General features: G+C 41.5%; 1 protein-coding gene across 9 annotated transcripts in view; it reads right to left on the reverse strand.

The window, feature by feature from the left end:
• Positions 1–395: 395 nt before the first annotated feature.
• Positions 396–25,492, reverse strand: part of GEMIN6 (gem nuclear organelle associated protein 6) — a 48,119-nt gene continuing 23,022 nt past the window's right edge. For 3 of the 9 annotated variants that reach the window (XM_042248087.2, XM_027966919.3, XM_042248088.2), the window contains 2 exons: positions 10,524–10,667; positions 2,568–7,533 (listed from right to left, as the gene is read on the reverse strand). In XM_042248087.2, the coding sequence (XP_042104021.1) occupies positions 7,158–7,533; positions 10,524–10,648 (501 nt within the window). In that variant the 5' untranslated portion in view covers positions 10,649–10,667 and the 3' untranslated portion in view covers positions 2,568–7,157. Of the gene's footprint in view, positions 10,668–11,195; positions 12,301–25,492 lie in introns of all 9 variants that reach the window. The other 6 variants (XM_060412253.1, XM_060412254.1, XR_009599857.1 and 3 more) reach the window with 4 other exon arrangements.

A 25,492-nucleotide genomic window follows, 5' to 3' on the forward strand; every position in this document is an offset into this window, starting at 1 on the left:
CTGACGTGCTACATGGCTAATTTGAAACCCATACTGGGGTTACAGAAATTCCTCTCACATTTATACTCATAATTTCAATATAACCAATTTACTTTAATCACGTACTATGGAATGTAAAATGGTGCAGCCACGTTGGAAAATAGTGTGACACTTTCCTAAGATGTTAGTTGTCATGTAACCTAGCAACTCCACTCCTAGGTATTTCACCCAAGAAATATGAAAATATATGCCCACACAAAGACTTGCCACAGATGTTCACAGCAACAGTATTCATAATTGCCCCAAACTGGAAACAATCCAAATATCCAACAAGCAAAATGTCAGTATATTCACAATGGAATATTATTCAGTAATAAAAAGAAGCCACTGATATATGCTACAACATGGAGATCAGATTCAAGATTTAGGGGAATATTTTAATAAGTTGTGGTTCATCAACACAATAGATAGAGTCTTAAATATTATACAAGTGAGTAAAGTTATTTTTAAAAAATGTTTTATTTGGCTACTCCAGGTCTTAGCTGTGGAATGCAGGATCTAGTTCTCTAACCAGAGTAAATTTAAATGGAGCCAGTAGGACACAGACTATATGTTGTATGATTCCATTTAAAGGAAATATACCCCTCAAAATCAAATCTATAGATACAGAAAGTAGATTAGTGATTGCCTGGGGTGGAGAGTGCAAATGGCAATCTACTGCAAATGAGACAGAGTCTTGTGGCAACAATGGAAATGTTTAAAAAATTAGATTGTGATGATGGCTGCACAACTCTAAACTTACCAAAAGAATCACTGAATTATGCCTTGAGGTGGATGAATTTTATGTTAATAATGAAGCTTTTAGAAATATGTATGAAGATGCCTTTGATTACAAAAGAGAAAAAGTGATTTTACAGTGGAAAAATCTGACAGACACCACCTTAACCAAGTAATCACAGTTAACATCACAAACATGGGCCAAATCAGCACAGTATGCCTCCTGATGCACTGAGAAGAATACACTATCACCTCCAGGGTCTTCCTTTCCCAACAATGCACACCGATATGGATCACTGGGAAACAGAGAAACCCAAATTGAGGGATATTGCAAAAAATAACTGGCCAATATTGAAAAATGTCGATGTCATGAAAGTCAAAGAAAGACTGAGGAACTACTCCAGAGTAAAGGAAACTAAAGAGACATGATCCAAATAAAGTCTTTTTTTGATATAGTGAACATTGAGCAATAGGCAAAATCTAGATAATGTCTGTATTAAATTATACTACTGTATGAATACTAGTTTTGATCACTGTACCATGGTTAAGAAAATGTTCTTACGTTTCCATTGTATCCACAGCTTATTCTCAAACAGTTCAGGAAGCAACATGAACACACATGCACAGAAAATGCAAATGTGGTAAGATACTAATATTTGCTGGATAAAGGATACAGGACAGTTCTTTGTCCTGTTCTCATGTATTTTCTGTAACTCTGAAATGATGTCAGAATTAGTTAGAAGTGATGCATGTACAATTAACAGTTGCTTATTAACATATTAATATATAGCCATGTGAGTACAAATAAACACAAAGAAACAGTTATGAGAATATGGGGGAAATAACTTTTTGAAAATGAAGATTTTTTTAAAAAATTAAGATATGATTCAAACAGTACCCATACTGGAAACACATGGAGAATAAACACAAAGCAATTGTAAAACACCATCTTATGTTCAGTCATAAAAATTAAATAAAATACTATACTCTAAGGGTGTAATGAAATTTGTATACACCTTATTGTTCTTGTTGATGTCAAGTAGCACAAAGTATTTAAAGAGTATTGTACTTTCATTTCTAAGCACTAGTTTTGGAGGGTTTTGTGTTTTTTTTTTAGCATTTGGCTGCACCCAGTCTTGGTTATGGCACATGGGATCTAGTTCCCTAACCAGGGATCGAACCTGTGCCCCCTGCACTGGAAGCACAGACCAACAGAGAAGCACTGGACCACCAGGAAGTTCCCTCTAGGCACTAGCTTTTGGTAACAGCAGTGAGGACATATGAAGACATTCTTTGTACCATACACTGACAGCAAAAAGAACAAACGTCAAAAAAATGTTTAATAAGTTTTAGCCCAACAACACAGTACCATGTTGTCTTTAAATCATGAAAACTACAGAAAAAATATATACATTGTATGCAAAAGAAACCATGTCTGATAATAGTATAATTTTTAATAAAGAAATCCTTTAATGTCTGAAAAATGAAAACCAGTGGTATAAGGCGGCAGGAAAAGCTGGAGGTGATAGCTGTGTTTATGGCATAGACTGTGGTGATGGTTTCATAGGTGTATGCTTATCTTCAAATCATCAAGCTGTATACACTAAATATGTAGTTTTTTGTATGTTACTCCGTCAAAGTGGTTTTTTGTAAAACCAATTGTATTTGGCAGTGAATGCAATTAATTATGTGTAATTATAGTCCACTGCTCTGATTTCTCCCAAAATTTATAGTAATCCTTAGCTTTGACTCTGGCATTCTAGAATCTACTCCAAGAGGCATCATAAAAATTCTAGTTCTCAGAACAATTGTGAATGTTTTAAATTTCATTACTTTTATTGAAAACAATTCATGGAGGGTGTATTTCAGCTGTAACATTTAGGAGGAGAGATTTAGGAAATCAAGTGAACGATGGATAGCAAGATACAGGGCAGAGGTTGGAAAGTTTTCTCCAAGACCGAAAGATACTCAAAGTCCTGAAAACCTTTTGTTCTGCAAAATATTCTTGACACCAGTTGTGTTCAAAGACTGCCCTGGTGCCGGCTTTGGGGAGGATCTCCCCCTGGGAATCTGGAACCAGGAGAGGGATGAGAAACAGACAGGTTAAACTCTCAGGGGGAATTTGAGCTGAGGAACTGGCTGGCCCAACTCCCTAAGCAGGGAAAGGTTTCCATGGCAGTGCCAAATCATATATCCTCAGGTTTTGGCTCACAAGGCAAATTTTCAAACAAATCAGAGGACTCAGCTGCCAAGAAAGTCTGTCCCCAGCTCATTAGACTGACAGCAAGTAAGTCTACCAACACTAGTGCACCCGTCCCTGGGCAAAGGTTCATTCCGGACCAACACTCTGGATAATTTCCTACATGTCTTTTTTCAAGACCTCCCTCATTTTGTCACAATCCTTTCCATCTATTTGTTCTTATTCCCCTTCCCCTATCTGATGTCCAAAGACATCTGAGGGTTTGAAGGGGAAAGGCTACGTGATAAATTTCACTTTCAGGATTCTGGAACTCTATAGTTGTGAGGGAAGGCCTTTCTGTTCCCCCAGGCTTCTAAACTGCTTTTGCAAGGGTAATCTGATCTGGGACAGGTAGCTACCATTATCTGGGAGTGTTACAAATGCAAGCTCCTGGACCCCTACTAGGTCAGAATCGACCGCTGGGCCCTACTCCCAACTGTGTTAGCAAGCCCTCCAGCTGATTCTGATGTTTGCAAAAGTACAAAAAGCACTTGGATACATCCTGTTAATATTAGACAACCATGCAGGAAAGTAACTTAGCTATGTTGTCAAAGTGCTTTCAAAGACCCCCTAAAATCCAAGTCTTTTAAAGTATTTCTTCCAAAAGGCACAAGATTCCTTTTGTATGGATGGCAGACCCCTGGCAGACCATGCTAGTTCAAGGCTCTCCTGCTGCTGCTAAGTCACTTCAGTCGTATCCAACTGCATGTGACCCCATAGACGGCAGCCCACCAGGCTCCCTTGTTCCTGGGATTCTCCTAGGGCAAGCTTTTCTGTAAACAGCCATATTTTTCTGTAGATACAATCCATATCATTTCTGTCAATACTCAACTCTGCCACTTCAACAACAGCCACAGACAATACACAAAGCAATGGGTCTGGCTGTGTTCCAGTAAAGCTTTAATAAATTAGAGGCAGCAGGCTGGATTCTGCTAAGAACCTGAGGTGTGCTAACTCATCCTCGGGTTCTAACCTGATGCGGGAACCCTGGGGTCACTGTAGACACTCCCCTGAAAAGTCCCAGTTGGGCTGCATCTACAGGCATGCAAGCTCTGCAGTTGCCGAGTCAGTCCATAAGAGGGAGTCCGGAAACAGCGTCACAGCTATCAATAGTTTAATAGATGGAGGAGCTTACACACCTGAAGAAAACTCCTGGAGCAACAATCCATCATATGTAGCAGACAAACAAGGTGGCGAGCAGGACACAGTGGTGGCAGTGGTCTTCGCTGCGGGGGAGGGGGCAAGACTACCTTTTAAAAGGTGGTTGGAGACTATCTTTTACAGGGGGAATTGACCTCACGTTGGCTGTTACCAGGGAAACCAGCAGCTGAGACCCATCCCTTACAGCCCCTCAGGTTAACCATCATGAGGGCAGATGTTTCCCTTTAATAAACTAGCAGGTGGAGGCATTCTGGCCCAAGGATTAGAACACTCACTGGCTGGGGCAAGGGCGAGCACATTTGTTCCAACACAGTGTAGGCGCGGCAGGGACTCATCAAGCAGAGGATGTACAGAGAGCAAGAGCAGCCGTCTTGAGTGGCCTGACCATACACTCCACAAGCCTTACCCCCTTACGTCTGCCCCTCTTATGTGATATTCCTGGGGTCAGGTATGTAGAGGTGCACCTCCACCCAATAAAACAAGTGCAATACAGACAACAGCAGCTGAAGAGGATCGAGTGTAAGACGTGGGTAAATTTGGAGGTAGGCACTTACTGGGTCCATTTTTCATGGAAGTCCTGAGGAGGACATCTTGCTGTAGACCCAGCAGAGGCCACTGATATCTCCCCATCTGTGAGCAGCTTCCTCTGCTCAGACAGGTGAAATGCCAAGATGTTTAGCAGGCACGATACAGGGGAGATCACAACCATTAGCCAAATCTACCCTCATCCTGCCCAGCTACCCTCAGTCCCCACAGACTGTGCCAAATACAGGCAAAGTGGTAGAACAGACTGTAAGGTTAATATAATAGATGGTGCCTCCCTCCAGTAAATGCCTGCCTTGTTCTCAGGCGGGGCAGGTATAAGACAGGTGAAATCTGTCCCTTTCTAATCCTATTCCCCACAGGGGACTTACCCAAACCACAGGGGACTTACCTGCCAATTCCAGAGCCATTTCTTTTATAATACGTTCCCGAGGGCAGAAATTGTGGCAAGGGCAAAAGTGAGTTACTGTCCTGACCAGTAGTTGACAACGGTCCCTTTGGGGGTAAACAGTTGAACTCGGATGGTGTTGACTAGTTGCCTCTGGGTTAACATGGCATAAGCACTGGGACAACTAACTGTTCCTGGGATGTTGAGTTATAGTTCCTAGGCTGGAGCTAGCCTCCTGGGCCCACAGGTAGAGAAATTTTCCTATCTTGGTTGTTGAAGTAACCCACTCATCCTTTCAACTAACCTGGCAGCAGTGGGTGGGTAGAAATGCCCGTGTGTCATCTTCACTGGCCCATATCTGAACTTCATGGCCAGTGAAGTGGATTTCTTGGCCACTATTATGTCCACAGGGCATAATAGATGCCAAATAGTGGTTTTTGCATTGCTCGACAACTTGAGTAGGCCTTTTATAATGTCTCTCATCTGTTATAATACTTTATAGACTACATATAATTGCTGTTCCAGCACACTGCATCACTGCTCTGTCCCTTTCCATAGCTGGAACAGAAGCTCAAGGGGACTCCAATTATTTTGCCGTTGCACAGACCTGTACCAGACTCTTCCAGGAAACTGGCCATGTCCAATTCCAATTCATGTCCTAAGTTAATATCCCTAAAGCCTGTATTGTTTAGAGGTGATGGGTTAGGGGTATGCTTGTCATTTGTAGGTAGTTCAGATCCCTTGTGTTACGTCTGTGTTCACCAGCCATCCCCCTGCAGTTAGTCAGATGAGCCACGGGCATGGGGCTGCTCTATAAACTGGTAAGAGACTAAGTTTAACAGGATATCATCAATGCAATAAAAGACAGAAACCATCTTTCATGGCTACTCAACTGCCACAGGGCTCCACACGCTAGTGGACGGCCACCCTGAGATTCCTCCCAACCCCCCACAACTTTTCATTCCCCGTCCTTACATCTCAATGGTCACAGGAGTACCCTTAGCCTCCTGGCTATTTTGTGAATTGTTGGGCTACAAGCCTTGTGGATGCCCAGCCTTGGGACCAGAAAGAGCCCAGAGACAGCAACAAAGACATTAAAAGCTTATTGGACACAGGGATCTTACATGTCCGAAGCAAGGTCCTAGAGCAACACCTCCACCATGTGTGGCGGGTAGTGGGCATAACCTGGTGGCAGCCCTCACTTACCCAGCAGGGAGGAGGCTACCATTTATTCAAGAATTGACGTCAGGTTGCCTCATCAGTTACCAGGGAAACCAGCAGCTAGCCTGGTCTCTTATAGCCCCTCAGCAGCCAGAATACTTGTCACACTTACCTTTTTCCTCAGATATATTAGCCAGTGTTCACTTTTAAGGCTTTGAGATTTATAAGGCTTATATGTTAAGGTTTTACCAAAACTTTAAGTTTCAACCAAAAAAGCATATATTCTGATTCAAAAGCTATTTCATCATTACACTAAAAAAAATTTTTTTTAATAGACATTTTAAAAAAAGAGACATCTAGGGGCTTCCCTAGTGGTCCAGTGGTTAAGATTCCACACTTCCAATGCAGGGGGTGAGAGTTCAATCCCTGGTTGGGGAACTAAGATCCCACATGTCATGCAACCACCAAAACAAAAACAAAAACAAAACCTCTATGCCTGTGGTGATAGTTGCACAACACTAAATACATCAAAAGTCACTGAACTGTGCAAGGAAAGCTAGTGAATTATATCGTATGTAAACTATAACTCAATAAAAATTTAAAAAGACACATCTAGTTAGAATAAGCAGTGTTAACAAGACTGATTTTACCTTAGCATTTTATATCGAATCTAACATGTTGCATGTTTTCCAAATACATTTCTTGCCTAATAGAAATGGAGGTGTATTCCGATCAAAAGAAGAGATTCTTGTAATTCTGTCCCCAAGTTAGTTTTGTTTGAGATGTCATCCTTGCCCAGTTCACTTATTAGTACCGATAATCCCCATCTTTGATTTTACCTAAAACAACAAAGAACTTTCAAAAATATGAAATCTTATTTCAATCAGTGCATCCATAGTTCTTAGCCTCTCATTGGGAAGCTTCAAGATGTCCTTGAATAAGATCCTGAACACGGGACAAAATAATCTCATTAGAACTGTTGCAATTTTCTGGACCATATGGTGGGTCTATAGTCAAGACCCCAGCCACACAAAGAGTCTTTTGTGAATCTCTCTGTTCGGTGATGGGGATGTGATTCTTCTCCAGCCATTTCTTCAGGCTGTTCTTCCTCTTTTCCAGATCCTCAGGGCTGTATGCTTTGCAGTCTCCGGACATGAACAAATGCATCAGCTTCTCTCTCATGCTATGGTCCCCTTCATTCACAATTTCAACAGTCTGTACAGCATGTCCCATAATTCCAGTCACAGACATGCTGCCATCTTCAAGGAAGTTCACGAGGACAATACTTTGGAGGAAAAATAAGTTCAGACCACAGTTGCAAAAGAAAAACGTAAAGGCCCATAAAACTAGAGAAGCAATGAAATGAGAGCATCAACCCCAACAGGTCATTAGAACAATAGGGAATGTTCTCTCCATTTTAAATTAATATTCTCACCACCAAATGTTTTCACTTGTTCAATATGAATTCTCTGAGGGTCCTAAACACCTAAACCTTTTGTCCAGCTAATCATTGTGCTGCTGTTGCTAAGTCACTTCAGTTGTGTCCGACTCTATGTGACCCCACAGATGGCAGCCCACCAGGCTCTGCAGTCCCTGGATTCTCCAGGCAAGAACACTGGAGTAGGTTGCCATTTCCTTCTCCAATCCATGAAAGTGAAAAGTGAAAGTGAAGTTGCTCAGTCGTGTCCGACTCTTTGCAACCCCATGGACTGCAGCCTACCAGGCTCCTCCATTCATGGGATTTTCCAGGCACGAGTATTGGAGTGGGTTGCCATCATTGTGGGATGTAGTTAAAGCATTACTTTAAAAGTTATGAATGTTTTAATATGTATTAGGAAAGAAGAGAGTACAGATTTAACTTTTAGAGTTCGGAAACAACTGAATAACTCCCCTTCAGAGCAGACCAAAGAAAATAACACAGCACAAAATTAATGAAACAGAAAGCAGAAGAGTCAAGTCAGTAAGAGGATCATCAAAGCCAAAAGCTGGTTCTTTGAAAAGGGTATATAAGTTTTACAAAACTCAGGCAAGATTAATAAAGAGAGAAAGAAGGCACACATAAATAGTATTAGGAATAAGGCAGTAAAAATTAATAGTATAAAATATTAAAAACACATTTAAATCAGTAATTTTGACACTTAGAAAACTTCCTAGAAAATATGAATTTCTACTACTGACTCAAAAAGAGAAAGAGAGAATGTAAATAGTCCTATAACTTTTAAAAAAAGAAACCTGAAATAACCAGTTTAAAATCTTCCCATGTTGCGGGGTAAGGCTGGCAGGGATTGAGAGGGGGAAAGGCCCAGACAATTTTACCACAAAATTCTATAAAACTGTCAAGAATCAAACATTTCCAATCCAACCAATCCAATTCTCCTAAGGACTATAAAAGGGAGATTATGCCATAACTCATTTAATGAGGTTAATATAACCTTGATACCAAAAGCAGAGGACAGGATTAAAAAATAAAATTATAAGCTAATCTCACTTATGAATACAAATGCAAAAATCCTAACTAAAATACAATATATATATGATATGACATGATGCAATGTGACATGATAGAATTTCATTTCTGTGGTACTGTCCCCCCAAACCTATAATCCCAGTCCATACAAACCCAAACTGAGAGATATTCTATTAAACACCTCACCAAAACTCTTCAAGAGTGTCAGGGTCATGAAAAACAAGTAAATTTAAAAAGGGCTGAGACACTGTCACATATCAGAGGAGACTAAGGAGACACGGTGATTAAATGTAATGTGGGACCTTGGACTGAATTCTAGAATAGAAAATCCTTGGCTTGGAATCCATAAAAAGGCCATCAGTGGAAAAACTGATAAAATCCAAATGATTGTAGTTTACTTAGGGAAAATTTTTAGTTCTGACAAATGTTTGATGGTTGTGTAAACTGTTAATATTAGGGGAAGTTAGATACACAGGTACTCTCTGTACTTTCCTTGCAATTTTTTTGTAAATCTAAAATCATTCCAAAATAAAGTGCGAGTGTATCACTACCTTTACAGTAGCCTTGCAAAAAATAATTCTGATCCTAATCAAACCTCTAGATATGATTAACAGTTTATAAGAAACACAAACGATAAAAGAACATGTTAAACTACACCATGATAATGCAATGAGCTAAATTCAGAGTGTGTTCAATTTGAAGACAAATGACTCCATTTCTTCAACAAAAAAGAACATGGAAAACCAAAGGGAAAGTACAGAGTTACAGATTAAGATTCTTAAGAGACATATCAACAAGTTGATAGGCCAACATTAAAGAGATGCTTTGGAAACAATCAGGAAAACCTGAACTCAAACTAGGAATTAGCTAATATTAAAGTTATTATTACTTTTGTTAGGTGGTTATAATGATATGTGGTTACATTTATTAAAGAGTCCATTAGGACTGAGCTCCTGTTAAGGAGCTCAGCCCTGGGATTTCTTTGGAAGGAATGATGCTAAAGCTGAAACTCCAGTACTTTGGCCACCTCATGCGAAGAGTTGACTCACTGGAAACGACTGATGCTGGGAGGGATTGGGGGCAGGAGAAGAAGGGGACGACAGAGGATGAGATGGCTGGATGGCATCACTGACTCGATGGACGGGAGTCTGAGTGAACTCTGGGAGTTGGTGATGGACAGGGAGGCCTGGCGTGCAGCGATTCATGGGGTCGCAAACAGTCGGACACAACTGAGCGACTGAACTGAACTGAATCTGCTAAGAGGTATATTTAAGGATTTATGAACAAAATTTAGTCAGTAATAGGCTTTAAAATATTTGGAAGGCGGAATAAGATTAATGTTTATTATATTACTCTCTTCACAATTGTGTATATTTGAAATTCTCCAACAAAATGTAATTAAGTGTCCCATTTCTACAAACTTGGCTGGTCTGACAGAAATCTACAGTTTGACAGTATTTAGGTTCAAAGGAAATTAAGCACTTATATAAGAATAATCAGTCTTTCTTTTATTTATCGGCTTTGTATGCATACGGCTTCCCTGGTGGCTCAGACGGTAAAGCGTCTGCCTGCAATGCGGGAGACCTGGGTTCCATCCCTGGGTGGGGAAGATCCCCTGGAGAAGGAAATGGAAACCCACTCCAGTACTCTTGCCTAGAGAAGTTCATGGACTGAGGAGCCTGGTAGGCTACAGTCCATGGGGTCGCAAAGAGTCAGACATGACTGAGTGACTTCATTTTTCTTTAGTATGGATATAACATATAGGCAGTGCAAAGGGGTGATTTCAGGGAAGCAGGACTCGTACTCACTTGGCAGAGACTGGGTCTGTGGTTAAAACCCATCCTTTATACTCCTTGTCACTGGCTGTTACGCTGACCGCTTTGTAAGTGTAATCTTGCCATTCTAACGGGCCTTTCTTCATCCATTCATTCATGGCTGCCTGCTGGCTAGATCTAAAACAACCACCAGTTAGGATTAAGATATATGTTCCCCCCAAGGAAATGTCTTACCCGTAATCTCCATTCTAGAGGTAGAGAACACTAGCGATTTGCATCATCTTCCATATCAGAAAAAGTTAAATTTTACTATTCAGTCTGAAAGCCACGGGACCACGAGTTGCCGCGGGGACGCGTCTGGAGTAATTTATCTGGCACACTTGTATCTCAACTCCCAATCTCAATTCCAGACCGTCTTGACGTTAGCTTCGACCTCTAGTCCGCAGATGCTCAAACCCTTTAACTCAGCTCTCCTTTCACCAAAAGAGCTCACTCCACACCACTATTAACCAAAACTGAAAAAAGAAAACTCTAATATCCACCCAGTCCCTCTAAGTTTTCGCTGGATACCGCCAAGGAGAGGCCCCCAGATCTGTGACAATTTCATCTAAAAACTTGTTCAGAGATGCGTAAACGAAGCGAGAGCAGCCGAGACCCACCGCCGCATGATACTAAGAACTGTACTCAAACCAGGGAATACTTAACGTGTAATCCTGACAAATGAGAAAAATACCAGTTAAAACTCCTAGCACCGCCCGATTCTCTTAAACCACGCTGGGAGGAAGGAATCGCTAAGGGCTGAACCCGCCCGAGCCCAGCGTGCTTTGCTCCATGTCGTCACTTCCTTCCCCCAGAATTCTCTGTTTTGTAGTCCGTGGCCTTCTCACACCTCTAAGTCTGAGTCCGCAGACCTGGGATGATAAAAGTAGGGTGAAGGGTGTGGGCGGGGGATAAGATTTTTTTTTTCCTGTAATAACAATAAGCTTCTTTGTTTGCGAGGGTCCCCCCATTCACTGCCATTACTGATGGACATTTTAAAATAAAAATTTTAAGACTTGTGCCACTTCCTCCTCTGGAGTTGAAATGGAATTCCAATTTTGCCATGAATCAATCTTTCATGTAAATCCTACAACTCTAGAAGTGTGAGGTGACATTGCCTTGGGGCAGAGATATAGAACCAATATATTTCCTGTTTGCCCTGTTGTAAGCCAGTTAAGATGCTTACTCTTTGATGTGTCTTTGCTACTGTCCTGATGCCAAAGCCTTTGGCTGTGTGGATCACAATAAACTGGAAAATTCTTCAAGAGGTGGGAATACCAAACCAACTGACCTGCCTCTTGAGAAACCTGTATACAGGTCAGGAAGCAACAGTTAGAATTGGATATGGAACAACAGAATGGTTCCAAATAGGAAAAGGAGTACGTCAAGGCTGTATATTGTCACACCGCTTATTTAACTTATATACAGAGTACATCATGAGAAATGCTGGGCGGGAGGAAGCACAAGCTGGAATCTAGATCGCCAGGAGAAATATCAATAACCTCAGATATGCAGATGACACCACCATTATGGCAGAAAGTGAAGAGGAACTAAAAAGCCTCTTGATGAAAGTGAAAGAGGAGAGTGAAAAAGTTGACTTAAAGCTCAACATTCAGAAAATGAAGATCATGGCATCTGGTCCCATCACTTCATGGGGAAACAGTGGAAACAGTGTCAGACTTTATTTTTCGGGGCTCCAAAATCTCTGCAGATGGTGACTGCAGCCATGCAATTAAGATGCTTGCTCCTTGGAAGGAAAGGTATGACCAACCTAGAAAGAAAGAAGAAAGAAAGTGAAGTCGCTCAGTCATGCCTGACTCTGTGACCCCATGGATAGTAGCCTGCACCAAGCTCCTCTATCCATGGGATCTTCTAGGCAAGAGTACTGGAGTGGGTTGCCATTTATGACCAACCTAGACAGCATATTAAAAAGCAGAGATATTACTTTGCCAACAAAGGTCCATCTAGTCAAGGCTATGGTTTTTCCTGTGGTCATGTATGGATGTGAGAGTTGGACTATAAAGAAAGCTGAGCGCCGAAGAATTGATGCTTTTCAAACGTGGTGTTGGAGAAGACTCTTGAGAGTCCCTTGGACTGCAAGGAGATCCAACCAGTCCATTCTGAAGGAGATCAGTCCTGGGTGTTCATTGGAGGGACTGATGTTGAAGCTGAAACTAAGAGCTTTCCTGATGGCTCAGATGGTAAAGTGTCTGCCTGCAATATGGGAGACTGGGGTTTGATCCCTGGGTTGGGAAGATCTCCTGGAGAAGGAAATGGCAACCCACTCCAGTATTCCTGCCTGGGTAATCCCAGGGACAGAGGAGCCTGGTAGGCTACAGTCCATGGGGTCGCAGAGTCGGACATGACTGAGCAACTTCACTTCACTTCAGTTCACCTGATGCGAAGAGCTGACTCATTGGAAAAGACCCTGATGCTGGGAAAGACTGAGGGAAGGAGAAGAAGGGGATGACAGAGGATGAGATGGTTAGATTCCATCACTGATGATGGACATGGGTTTGGGTGGACTCCAGGAGTTGCTGATGGACAGGGAGGCCTGGCATGCTGCAGTTCATGGGGTCACAAAGAGTTGGACATGACTGAGCAATTGAACTGAACTGAGTGGGGTACAGAAGCTGGAAAGAAAAGCCTAGGATAGGACTGAATTAACACCCACATAGAAAAGAGCAAGGGACTTGCTTCCATCACAAATCTGTGGTCATGTACTTAGTTGGCTTCTAGGAATGGTCCAGAATTTTTCCAGACTATGATCCTGAAAAATGGTGCAAGGTGGTAAATTTTGAGTTCCAAATCTGCAAATGCAGATTTTTAAAAACTGAGTGGGAGGACTGTAAAACAATACAGGAAACACCAACAGTTAACCAGTTTTTCCCTCACAACTTGGGATTTGAGTTCCATATAATCCTTGAAGTGTATTGTTTCTAATGTTATCATGTCAAATAATCCTTACCCAAACCTTCACTCAGGTTTCCCTGGTGCCTCAGACGGTAAGCGTCTGCCTGCAATGCAAGAGTCCTGGGTCCGATTCCTGGGTCAGGAAGATCCCCTGGAGAAGGAAATGGCAACCGACTCCAGTACTCTTGCCTGGAAAATCCCATGGACAGAGAAGCCGGGTAGACCATGGGATCGCAAAGAGTCGGACACACTGAGCAACTTCACTTCAACCTTCACTCATTGAATGATTGGCTTATGATATTAAGGTAGCTTTTGTAGATAAGATTTTGCCATCTAATCTATAAAATTTAATCTAACCTCTAAAGTGAGAGTGAAGTTGCTCAGTTGTGTCCGACTCTTTGCAACCTCATGGACTATAGCCTATCAGGTTCCTCCGTCCATGGGGTTTTCTAGGTAAGAGTGCTGGAGTGGATTGTCATTTCTTTCTCCAGGGGATCTTCCCAAACCAGGAATAGAACCTGGGTCTCCCGCATTGCAGGCAGACGCTTTACCATCCCTTTTTCAGGAGATCTTCAGGAATCTAACCTCCAAGTCCTCTATAAATCTACAAAGAACTAATATAAATAGCAATTATTATTGTTATTGTAATGTGAAGGAGAATATTTGAATTCATAAAAACTCAGCCCCAAAGAGATATTTGTGACAATGGGTCATGTGCATTTTAAGCCTACTGTCTATATTGCAGAATGAAAGACTTTGGCCTCTATTTTATATACATAAAATTCTACAGGTAGTTGCTAGCCTCAAGCTTAGCCATCAAGTTAGCCCCTTTAAAGCCATGAGGAGATAGGGCCACTTCCCTCCCTTCTCTCCCCTCTCCCTTTAGTCTCCTAACTAAAGGCTCATTACCAGATTTGCTGATACAAATCACTGACTTCTAGCAAACTGAACCCAGCCCATTACCTACAGTTCAGTTCAGTTCAGTTCAGTTCAGTCACTCAGTCGTGTCTGACTCTTTGTGACCCCATGAATCACAGCACGCCAGGCCTCCCGGTCCATCACCAACTCCCGGAGTCCACTCAGACTCACGTCCATCGAGTCAGTGATGCCATCCAGCCATCTCATCCTCTGTCGTCCCCTTCTCCTCCTGCCACCACTCCCTCCCAGCATCAGAGTCTTTCCAATGAGTCAACTCTTCGCGTGAGGTGGCCAAAGTACTGGAGTTTCAGCTTTAGCATCAGTCCTTCCAAAGAAATCCCAGGCTTGATCTCCTTCAGAATGGACTGGTTGGATCTCCTTGCAGTCCAAGGGACTCTCAAGAGTCTTCTCCAGCACCACAGTTCAAAAGCATCAATTCTTCAGTGCTCAGCCTTCTTCACAGTCCAACTCTCACATCCATACATGACCACTGGAAAAACGATAGCCTAGACCAGATGGACCTTAGTCGGCAAAGTAATGTCTCTGCTTTTGAATATGCTATCTAGGTTGGTCATAACTTTTCTTCCAAGGAGTAAGCGTCTTTTAATTTCATGGCTGCAATCACCATCTGCAGTGATTTTGGAGCCCCCAAAAATAAAGTCTGACACTGTTTCCACTGTTTCCCCATCTATTTCCCGTGAAGTGATGGGACCAGATGCCATGATCTTCATTTTCTGAATGTTGAGCTTTAAGCCAACTTTTTCACTCTCCTCTTTCACTTTCATCAAGAGGCTTTTTAGTTCCTCTTCACTTTCTGCCATAATGGTGGTGTCATCTGCATATCTGAGGTTACTGATATTTCTCCTGGCTATCTTGATTCCAGCTTGTGTTTCTTCCAGCCCAGTGTTTCTCATGATGTACTCTGCATAGAAGTTAAATGAGCAGGGTGACAATATACAGACTTGACGTACTCCTTTTCCTATCTGGAACCAGTCTGTTGTTCCATGTCCAGTTCTAACTGTTGCTTCCTGACCTGCATACAGATTTCTTTTTTTTTTTTTTTTTAACATTTTATTTTATTTATTTATTTTTTTTTAAATTTTAAAATCTTTAATTCTTACATGCATTCCCAAACATGAACCCCCCTCCCACCTCCCTCCCCATAACATCTTTCTCGGTCATCCCCATGCACCAGCCCCAAGCATGCTGCATCCTGCGTCAGACATAGACTGGCGATTCAATTCACATGATAGTATACATGTTAGAATGGCATTCTCCCAAATCATCCCACCCTCTCCCTCTCCCTCTGAGTCCAAAAGTCCGTTATACACATCTGTGTCTCTTTCCCTGTCTTGCATACAGGGTCGTCATTGCCATCTTCCTAAATTCCATATATATGTGTTAGTATACTGTATTGGTGTTTTTCTTTCTGGCTTACTTCACTCTGTATAATCGGCTCCAGTTTCATCCATCTCAACAGAACTGATTCAAATGAATTCTTTTTAATGGCTGAGTAATACTCCATTCTGCATACAGATTTCTTAAGAGGCAGGTCAGGTGGTCTGGTATTCCCATCTCTTTCAGAATTTTCCACAGTTTACTGCGATCCACATGGTCAAAGGCTTTGGCATAGTCAATAAAGCAGAAAAGATGTTTTCTGGAACTCTCTTGCTTTTTTGATGATCCAGCGGATGTTGGCAATTTGATCTCTGGTTCCTCTGCCTTTTCTAAAACCGACTTGAACTTCAATAACCTCAGATATGCAGATGACACCACCATTATGGCAGAAAGTGAAGAGGAACTAAAAAGCCTACTGATGAAAGTGAAAGAGGAGAGTGAAAATGTTGGCTTAAAGCTCAACATTCAGAAAACGAAGATCATGGCATCCAGTCCCATCACTTCATGGGAAACAGATGGAGAAACAATGGAAACAGTGTCAGACTTTGTTTTGGGGGGCTCCAAAATCACTGCAGATGGTGATTGCAGCCATGAAATTAAAAGACGCTTACTCCTTGGAAGAAAAGTTATGACCAACCTACAAAGCATATTCAAAAGCAGAGACATTACTTTGCCGACTAAGGTCCATCTAGTCAAGGCTATGGTTTTTCCTGTGGTCATGTATGGATGTGAGAGCTGGACTGTGAAGGCTGAGCACCGAAGAATTGATGCTTTTGAACTGTGGTGTTGGAGAAGACTCTTGAGAGTCCCTTGGACTGCAAGGAGATCCAACCAGTCCATTCTGAAGGAGATCAGCCCTGGGACTTCTTTAGAGGGAATGATGCTAAAGCTGAAACTCCAGTACTTTGGCCACCTCATGCGAAGAGCTGACTCGTTGGAAAAGACTCTGATGCTGGGAGGGATTGGTGGCAGGAGGAGAAGGGGACGACAGAGGATGAGATGGCTGGATGGCATCACTGACTTGATGGACGTGAGTCTGAGTGGACTCTGGGAGTTGGTGATGGACAGGGAGGCCTGGCGTGTTTCGATTCATGGGGTCGCAGAGTTGGACACGACTGGGCGACTGAACTGAACTGAACTTGAGCATTCTTTGGCATTGCCTTTCTTTGGGATTGGAATGAAAACTGACCTTTTCCAGTCCCATGGCCACTGCTGAGTTTTCCCAATTTGCTGGCATATTGAGTGCAACATTTTGACAGCATCATCTTTCAGGATATGAAATAGCTCAACTGGAATTCCATCACCTCCACTAGCTTTGTTCATAGTGATGCTTTCTAAGGCCCACTTGACTTCACATTCTAGGATGTCTGGCCAAGGGGCAACCCATTACCTAGACAAGTTCTCAAACAGGCCCTCTCCTGTATCTTGTCCTCAGTGAGTTCAGAGGGTGTGGCTTTTCCTTTCCCTGGTCAACTCTTACCCTTGTTCCCCCTGGAGCCTCTCATCCCCAGTTGATATCCCTTCTCTCACATTCTCTGCTCCTTTGGCCGTGCCATGTGGCACATGGGAACTTACTTCCTTGGCCAGGGATTAAACCCATGCCCTCTGCACTGGAAATGTGGCAGACTTAACCACTGGATCACCAGGGAGGTCCCTAAATTTTGTCTTTTAATTTGAAAGCCTTCAGATAGGTTTTGTCTCTTCTTTATAACTAGTTTCCACCAGTTTTACTATTTTACACACTTGGCTGATTCATATGTTTAACATTTCCTGCCTAATTCCTATAGGAAACTTGAGTTTTTGACTCTGGAATAGTCCCTACTGATAAATGAATAAATTAGCAGAGTAAATTATACCTTAATCTCTTGTGAGTTTGGTGAGAATCAGTCTCAGTGTGTCTAGTCAACTGCTGGGCCAGTTAAAGGCCAGAACCACGACTGTGGGTAGCAATGTCAAGGAAATGCCAGTTGCAGGATTTCTCGTTGGATCTCCATACAGACTTCTCCAGGTGATTTCAAGAGCTCATTGTCATCTGCCCCCTTTTCAACCGTGTCCTCCGATACCATTTTATAGCTTGTTGTTATTCACATTTATATTTTGGCAGTTACTGTAGGCTGGCTCATTTAACAATCCTTTCCCACAACCTCCTAATGAGGCTTGAAAGCTAAAAATCTTCAGCTTCCCATGACAGTAAAAGTGACCACAGGAATACTTCTGGCCAGTGAGACATACATGGAAGTACCTAAGAAAGCTGTCCCTTCCAAAATAAAACAGAAAATTCTCCTAAGGAGGCGAAAACCTTTTTGATCCTTTGATCATTTCTCCTCCAGCCCGCCTGCACATGCGGTAGCCACTTTGCACCGAGGAGATATACATAAGAGCCTCATGCCACACAGAAAGATAAAAGAAAGAAAAAGATCCACAGCAGACCTGAACTACCTACCTTTCTATTTATTTTATTTGGGACAAATAAACTCCTTTCTGTTTAAACAAAATCGTTTTCTAGTTTATCTAATAAAATCCCCAAGAGAGAGAGCCTGTTTTATCTTTATATTCTCAGTACCTTGTTCAATGCCTGCATATAACAGGCATTCAGCATAGATTTGTTTAGCCAATTAATAAGTTTGCTGTTCTTTGGGGAAAGCTGGGACAAAACAGAACACCATAATTCAAGCAAAGAGTTACTTACTTCATAAGGGACTAAGATAACTAAGAACAGAAAAAGCAAACTGACAGGTCAAATTTTAAATTGGCAAAGCAGTTAACAAAGGGACCTTTGCTTTTTTCAAGAAAGTAATTTAAATCCACTGCACTGAAGACTACAGTATATTACTATCCTTACTAATAGTAGCAGTAGTAACAATAAAAATGCTATTAACTCACTTTTAATGAACATATAAATCATTATCCTTATTTTATAGCTAACGAAACTGAGGCACAAAAGCTCAAGGTCACATAGCTAGTTAGTGACAGAGCTAGAATACAAACCCAGGCAGTCAGGTCGAAGCCTGCCCTCTTAACCACTGTATCATACTAATTAAATAATAGGGAATAACTCAAGTATAATTTGTCACTTAAAAGCCTATTTTTAGTTAGTGAGGAACATGCTTTTCAAAGTAAGTGTTCTAAAATACCAGTTTCCCATTGTGCTCCAGTTGGTTGTCTGGATACCCAAAGTACTAAGTTAATGTATTTCACCCACGTGTTCTAGCAAACTAAACTCTCCCAGCAAATTCTGTCTCCAAGGGTAACTGCAAGAAGGATATACTCAGTCAGATATAATATTTTGGAAGTTAGGATTTTATCCTTAAAGCAGGTAAAACCATAAGAAGCCCCATTCCTACAGCTGCTGTTTACTCTCAGTGTAGCTTATGAACAGTGACAACAGCTTAGAATCAAGTGGCTTAATGATGTGGAAAAGCTGACTTTCAGAGGAATTATACCTTATGGATGGCAACTAAAGAGAGGCTATGCAGTAACCAAACTCTTCCTCAAACAACCTAGTCTTTTCTTTTTTTCTATCCAGTGAATTTATCCTCTTGTCCTCCTTCAATTATTTTCAGAAGGTTTATGTGTGTGTGGAAGCGAGGCCTCTTTCTTCCCTATTTTGTGGCAATTATAGGCCCATATTCGAGCTTCCTAATGAAAAAGGATAAAATACAGCACTGATCACACAGGGGAAGATATTGTCTCTGGTATAAAAAACCAACAAAAAGAATTGTGTACATGGGAAAACCATTCAAGAGTCTATGCTATTCAGTACATCATTGTTTTGAAATGTCAGTAAGATCTTAAAGTCTTTCTTCTTTCTTTAATAATTAAATAAAAACATTTACAGGGCACTGGGATTCCTGGTATAGCTACTTCCCCTATTTTATTTGAGAGCTATCTACATTATTCAGTGAGATGTTTAAAAAATATTTTTTTCTTTTCAAAAATGTTGCCTAATTTAATTGGTAAATTCATTACTTATAAGAGAGCCAGTATGTTTTAAAATGTACATCATGGAGTTAGAAGATGGCAGAGGAATAGGTCAGGGAGACCACTTTCTCCCCCACAAATTCATCAAAAGATGATTTGAACGCTGAGCAAATACCACAAAACAACTTCTGAATGTTGGCGGAGGACACCAGGCACCCAGAAAGGCAGCCTATTGTCTTCAAAAGGAGGTAGGACAAAATATAAAAGATAAAAAAAAGAGACAAAAGAGGTAGGGACAGATACCCATCCTGGGGAGGGAGACTTAAAAGGGGAGAAGTTTCCAAACACCAGGAAACCCTCTCAACAGCAGGTCTGTGGGTAGTTTTGGAATCTCAGAGGGCAACATAACCGGGAGGAAAAAATAAATAAAACCTACAGATTACACGCCTAACTGCAACTCCCAGAGGAGAAATAGCCCAGACACTCACTTCCCGCCACCAGCAAGCAGGGGCTGAACAGGGAGGCACAGGCTGCACTGCTTAGGACTGGGCCTGAATGCCTTGAGGGCAATCTGAGGGAGCTAATGTGAGATAGCTACCCAAACTGTGGGATAGCCAGAGAGAGAGAGGGAAAAAAAAAGAGAGAGAACTTTCCCATGAAAAGCTCTAACCTAAGGCACTGTCAGCCCTGCTCATAGAACAAAGGACTGAGCAAATACCAGAGGAGAGCTAGCTGGCAGCAGACTGGCCCATCCCCCGCCGGAGGCAGGGAGGCAGGCGGGCGACAGCCAGAGCCAGAAGGCAAGGGGCAAAGTCGGTCCCAGAGATGGCATCCTCTACCAAACTGCAAGCAGGCTCCCAGTTGCTAACTAAGTCTTCCTGGGATCCTGGACGGTTGACATCCACCAGGAGGGTTGCAGCCAGAGATCAAATCCCCAGAGGAGACACACGGCACACCTGAGACAGCGCTCCCGCTGCACACCCAGGAAACTCAGCAACTGGGACTGGGAAGGTGATAAGACACACTGCCCTACCTGGGGAGAGTGTGCTCACCAAGCACCTGGTCGCCTGAGCTGCTCAGACCTGGGAAGGGCACAAAACGAAGGCCCAACCAAGTCTGTGCCTTTGTGGAGTACCCGAGAACCTGAACCTGGGCAGCTTAGACCTGGGAAGTGCACGCAACCCAGGGCTCGCTTAGACAGTTCCCCTGCAGAGTAACCTGGAGCCTGAGCAGTGTAGACCAGGAAAGCACACACGCCGTGAGTGGGGGCAAACCCAGTGTGGCCCAGACACTGCAAGCACTCCCTACACATGCCAGTGATATTTGTTTGCAGTGTTCCTCCCTCCCCGCAGCACAACTGAACAAGTGAGCCTAAATAAATGACCACCTCCATCCCCTTGTGTCAGGCGGAAGTGAGACACTGAAGAGACTTGCAAACAGAGGAAGCCAAAGTAAACAAAGAGGGAACGGTTTTGGAAGGGGCAGGTGCAACAGACTAAAACCCTACATTAAACCCTGGGTTTTATGTAGCCTTCCACTGGCTACATTGGAAGGGACCTATAGACCTTGAGAAGAAGTAGAAGGTGGAACAAGGAACTAGCTGAAACTGAACTGACCATACACTGCCCTCAACAGCTCCAGAGAAATTCCTAGATATATTTTACTATTATAATTTTTTAATTTTTAAGTTCTTTATTACTCCTTTTTCATTTTTAAAACCTACGATTACCTTGAGAAAAAAGACCCTATTTTTAAAGCAAATTTCATATTTTTGTATATAACTTGCGATTGTTTTGTTTTGTTAATATTGTATTTTTGAGAGTCTAACCTCTACTCTAGATTTTTAATCTTTACTTTTTGGTATTTGTTATCAATTCTGTACCTTTAAGAATCCAATCTTCAGTATCCATTTTTACTTAGGAGTGTGATTACTGTGTTGATTGCTCTCTCCCTTTTTGACTCTCCTTTTTCTCCCCAGATCACCTCTATCTCCTCCCTCCCCCTTTTCTTCTCTACTTAACTCTGTGACTCTCTTTGGGTGTTCTAGGCTGTGGAGAAAACTTAGGGAACTGATCCCAAGCTAGATTGGTTTCTCTCCTTTTGACTCTTCCTCCTCTCCTCCTGGTCACCTCTATCTCCTTCCTTCCTCTTTTCTACTCTAAGGAACTCCGTGAACCTCTCTTGAGTGTTCCAGACTGTGGAGAGCAAGTAGGAAATTGATTACTGGCTAGACTGCTCTCTCCCCTTTTGATTCCCCCTCTTCTCCTCCTGGTCACCTCTATCTCCCACCTCCCTCTTTTCTTCTTCATGTAACTCTGTGAACCTCTCTGGGATTCCATCACTGAGAATCTTTTCACCATTAACCTAGATGTTTTATCATCAGTGCTGTATGGATGGAGAAGTCTTCAGGCTACTACAAGAATAAGACTGAAAGCCAGAGGCAGGAGGCCTAAATCCAAAACTTGAGAACACCAGAAAACTCCTGACTCCAGGGACCAACAATTGACAAGAGCTCATCCAAAAGCCTCCATACCTACACAGAAACCAAGCTCCACCCAAGAACCAACAAGTTCAAGAGCAAGACATACCAAGCTAGTTCTCCAACAAAAAAGGAACATAACCCTGAGCACAAAAATACAGGTGGCCAAAAGTCACACCAAACCCATAGACACCTCAAAACTCACTACTGGACACTTCATTCCACTCCAGAGAGAAGAGATCCAGCTCCACCCACCAGAACACTGACACAAGCATCCCTAACCATGAAACCTTGAAAGCCACTTGGCCAACCCCACCCACAAGGAGGAATGTGCACAATAAAGAGGAACCACAGAGGAACCACAAACTTCCACCATACAGAAAGGCCACCCCAAACACAGCAACCTAAATAAGATGAAAAGGCAGAGAAATATTCAGCAGGTAAAGGAACATGATAAAAGCACACCAAACCAAACCAAAGAGAAGGAGATAGGGAGTCTACCTGACAAAGAATTCAGAATAATGATAGTAAAAATGATCCAAAAATTTGAAAACAAAATGGAGTTACAGATAAATAGTCTGGAGGCAAGGATTGAGAATATCCAAGAAAAGTTTAACAAGGACCTAGAAAAAATAAAAAAGAGTCAATCAATAATGAATAATGCAATAACTGAGATCAAAAGCACTCTGGAGGGAACCAACAGTAGAATAACTGAGGCAGAAGATAGGATAAGTGAGATGGAAGATAGAACGGTGGAAATAAATGAAGCAGAGAGGAAAAAAGAAATGAGACAACCTCAGAGACCTCTGGGACAATGGTAAACACCCCAACATTCGAATCATAGGAGTCCCAGAAAAAGAAGACAAAAAGAAAGGCCATGAGAAAATACTTGAGGAGATAATAGTTGAAAACATCCCTAAAATGGGGAAGAAATAGCCACCAAGGTCCAAGAAACCCAGAGAGTCTCAAACAGGATAAACCCAAGGTGAAACACCCCAAGACACATATTAATCAAATTAACAAAGATCAAACACAAAGAACAAATATTAAAAGCAGCAAGGGAAAAACAACAAATAACCCACAAGGGGATCTCCATAAGGATAACAGCTTATCTTTCAATAATAACTCTTCAAGCCAGAAAGGCATGGCAGGACATACTTAAAGTGATGAAAAAGAAAAATCTACAACCCAGATTACTGTACCCAGCAAGGATCTCATTCAAATATGAAGGAAAAATCAGAAGCTTTACAGACAAGCAAAAGCTGAGAGAATTCGGCACCACCAAACCAGCTCTTCAACAAATGCTAAAGGATCTTCTCTAGACAGGAAACAAAGAAAAGGTTTATAAAATCAAACCCAAAACAATAAAGTAAATGGCAATGGGATCATATTTATCAATAATTACCTTAAAATGTAAATGAGTTGAATGCCCCAACCAAAAGACAAAGATTGGTTGAATGGATACAAAAACAAGACCCCTATATATGCTGTCTACAAGAGACCCACCTCAAACCTAGGGACATATACAGATTGAAAGTGAAGGGCTGCAAAAAGATATTTCACTCAAATGGAGACCAAATGAAAGCAGGCGTAGCAATACTCATATCAGATAAAATAGACTTTGAAATAAAGTCCGTGAAAAAAGACAAAGAAGGACACTACATAATGATCAAAGGATCCATCTAAGAAGAAGCTATAACAACTATAAATATATATGTACCCAACATAGGAGCACTGCAATATGTAAGGCAAATGCTAACAAATATGAAAGGGGAAATTAACAGTAACACAATAATACTGGGAGACTTTAATACCCCACTCACATCTATGGATAGATCGACTAAACAGAAAATTAGCAAGGAAACACAAACTTTAAATGGTACAATGGACCAATTAGACCTAATTGATATCTATAGGACATTTCACCTTAAAACAACAATGAATTTCACCTTTTCTCAAGTGCACACGGAATCTTCTCCAAGATAGATCACATCCTGGGCCATAAATCTAGCCTTGGTATATTTTTTAAAAATGAAGTCATCTCAAGCATCTTTTCTGATCACAATGTGATAAGATTAGATGTCAACTACACGAAAAAAACTATTAAAAATACAAACATATGGAGGCTAAACAACATACTTCTGAATAACCAACAAATCACAGAAGAAATCAAAATATGCATAGAAACGAATGAAAATGAAAATACAACAACCCCAAACCTATAGGATTCAGTAAAAGCAGTGCTAAGGGGAAGGTTCATAGCAATACAAACCTACCTTAAGAAACAAGAGAGAAATCAAATAAATAACCTAACTCTACACCTAAAGCAACTAGAAAAGAAGAAGTGAAGAACCCCAGGGTTAGTAGAAGGAAAGAAATCACAAAAATTAGGGCAGAAAAAAATGCAAAAGAAACAATGGAGACTGTAGCAAAAATCAACAAAGCTAAAAGCTGGTTCTTTGAGAAGATAAATAAAATAGACAAACCATTAGCCAGACACATCAAGAAACAAAGGGAGAAGAATCAAATCAACAAAATTAGAAATGACAATGGGGAAATCACAACAGACAACACAGAGATACAAAGGATCATAAGAGACTACTATCAGCAACTATATGCCAATAAAATGGACAACTTGGAAGAAATGGACAAATTCTTAGAAAAGTGTAACTTTCCAAAACTGAACCAGGAAGAAATAGAAAATCTTAACAGATATATCACAAGCACAGAAATCGAAACCATAATCAGAAATCTTCCAACAAACAAAAGCCCAGGACCAGACAGCTTCACAGCTGAATTCTACCAAAAAATTTAGAGAAGAGCTAACTATCTTACTCAAACTCTTCCAGAAAATTGCAGAGGAAGGTAAACTTCCAAACTCATTCTATGAGGCCACCATCACCCTAATATCAAAATCAGACAAAGATGCCACACAAAAAGAAAACTACAGGCCAGTATCACTGATGAACATAGATGCAAAAACCCTAAAAAAAATTCTAGCAAACAGAACCCAACAACATGTTAAAAAGATCATACATCATGAACAAGTGGGCTTTATCCCAGGGATGCAAGGATTCTTCAATATCCGCAAATCAATCAATGTAATATACCACATTAACAAATTGAAAAATAAAAGCCATATGATTATCTCAATAGATGCAGAGAAAGCCTTTGACAAAATTCAACATCCATTTATGATAAAAACTCTCCAGAAAGCAGGAATAGAAGGAACATACCTCAACATAATAAAAGCTATATACGAGAAACCCACAGCAAACATTATCCTCAATGGTGAAAAACTGAAAGCATTTCCCCTAAAGTCAGGAATAAGACA

Source organism: Ovis aries, chromosome 3, assembly GCF_016772045.2.
Source record: "Ovis aries strain OAR_USU_Benz2616 breed Rambouillet chromosome 3, ARS-UI_Ramb_v3.0, whole genome shotgun sequence".
In the NCBI taxonomy this organism is placed as follows: Eukaryota; Metazoa; Chordata; class Mammalia; order Artiodactyla; family Bovidae; genus Ovis; species Ovis aries.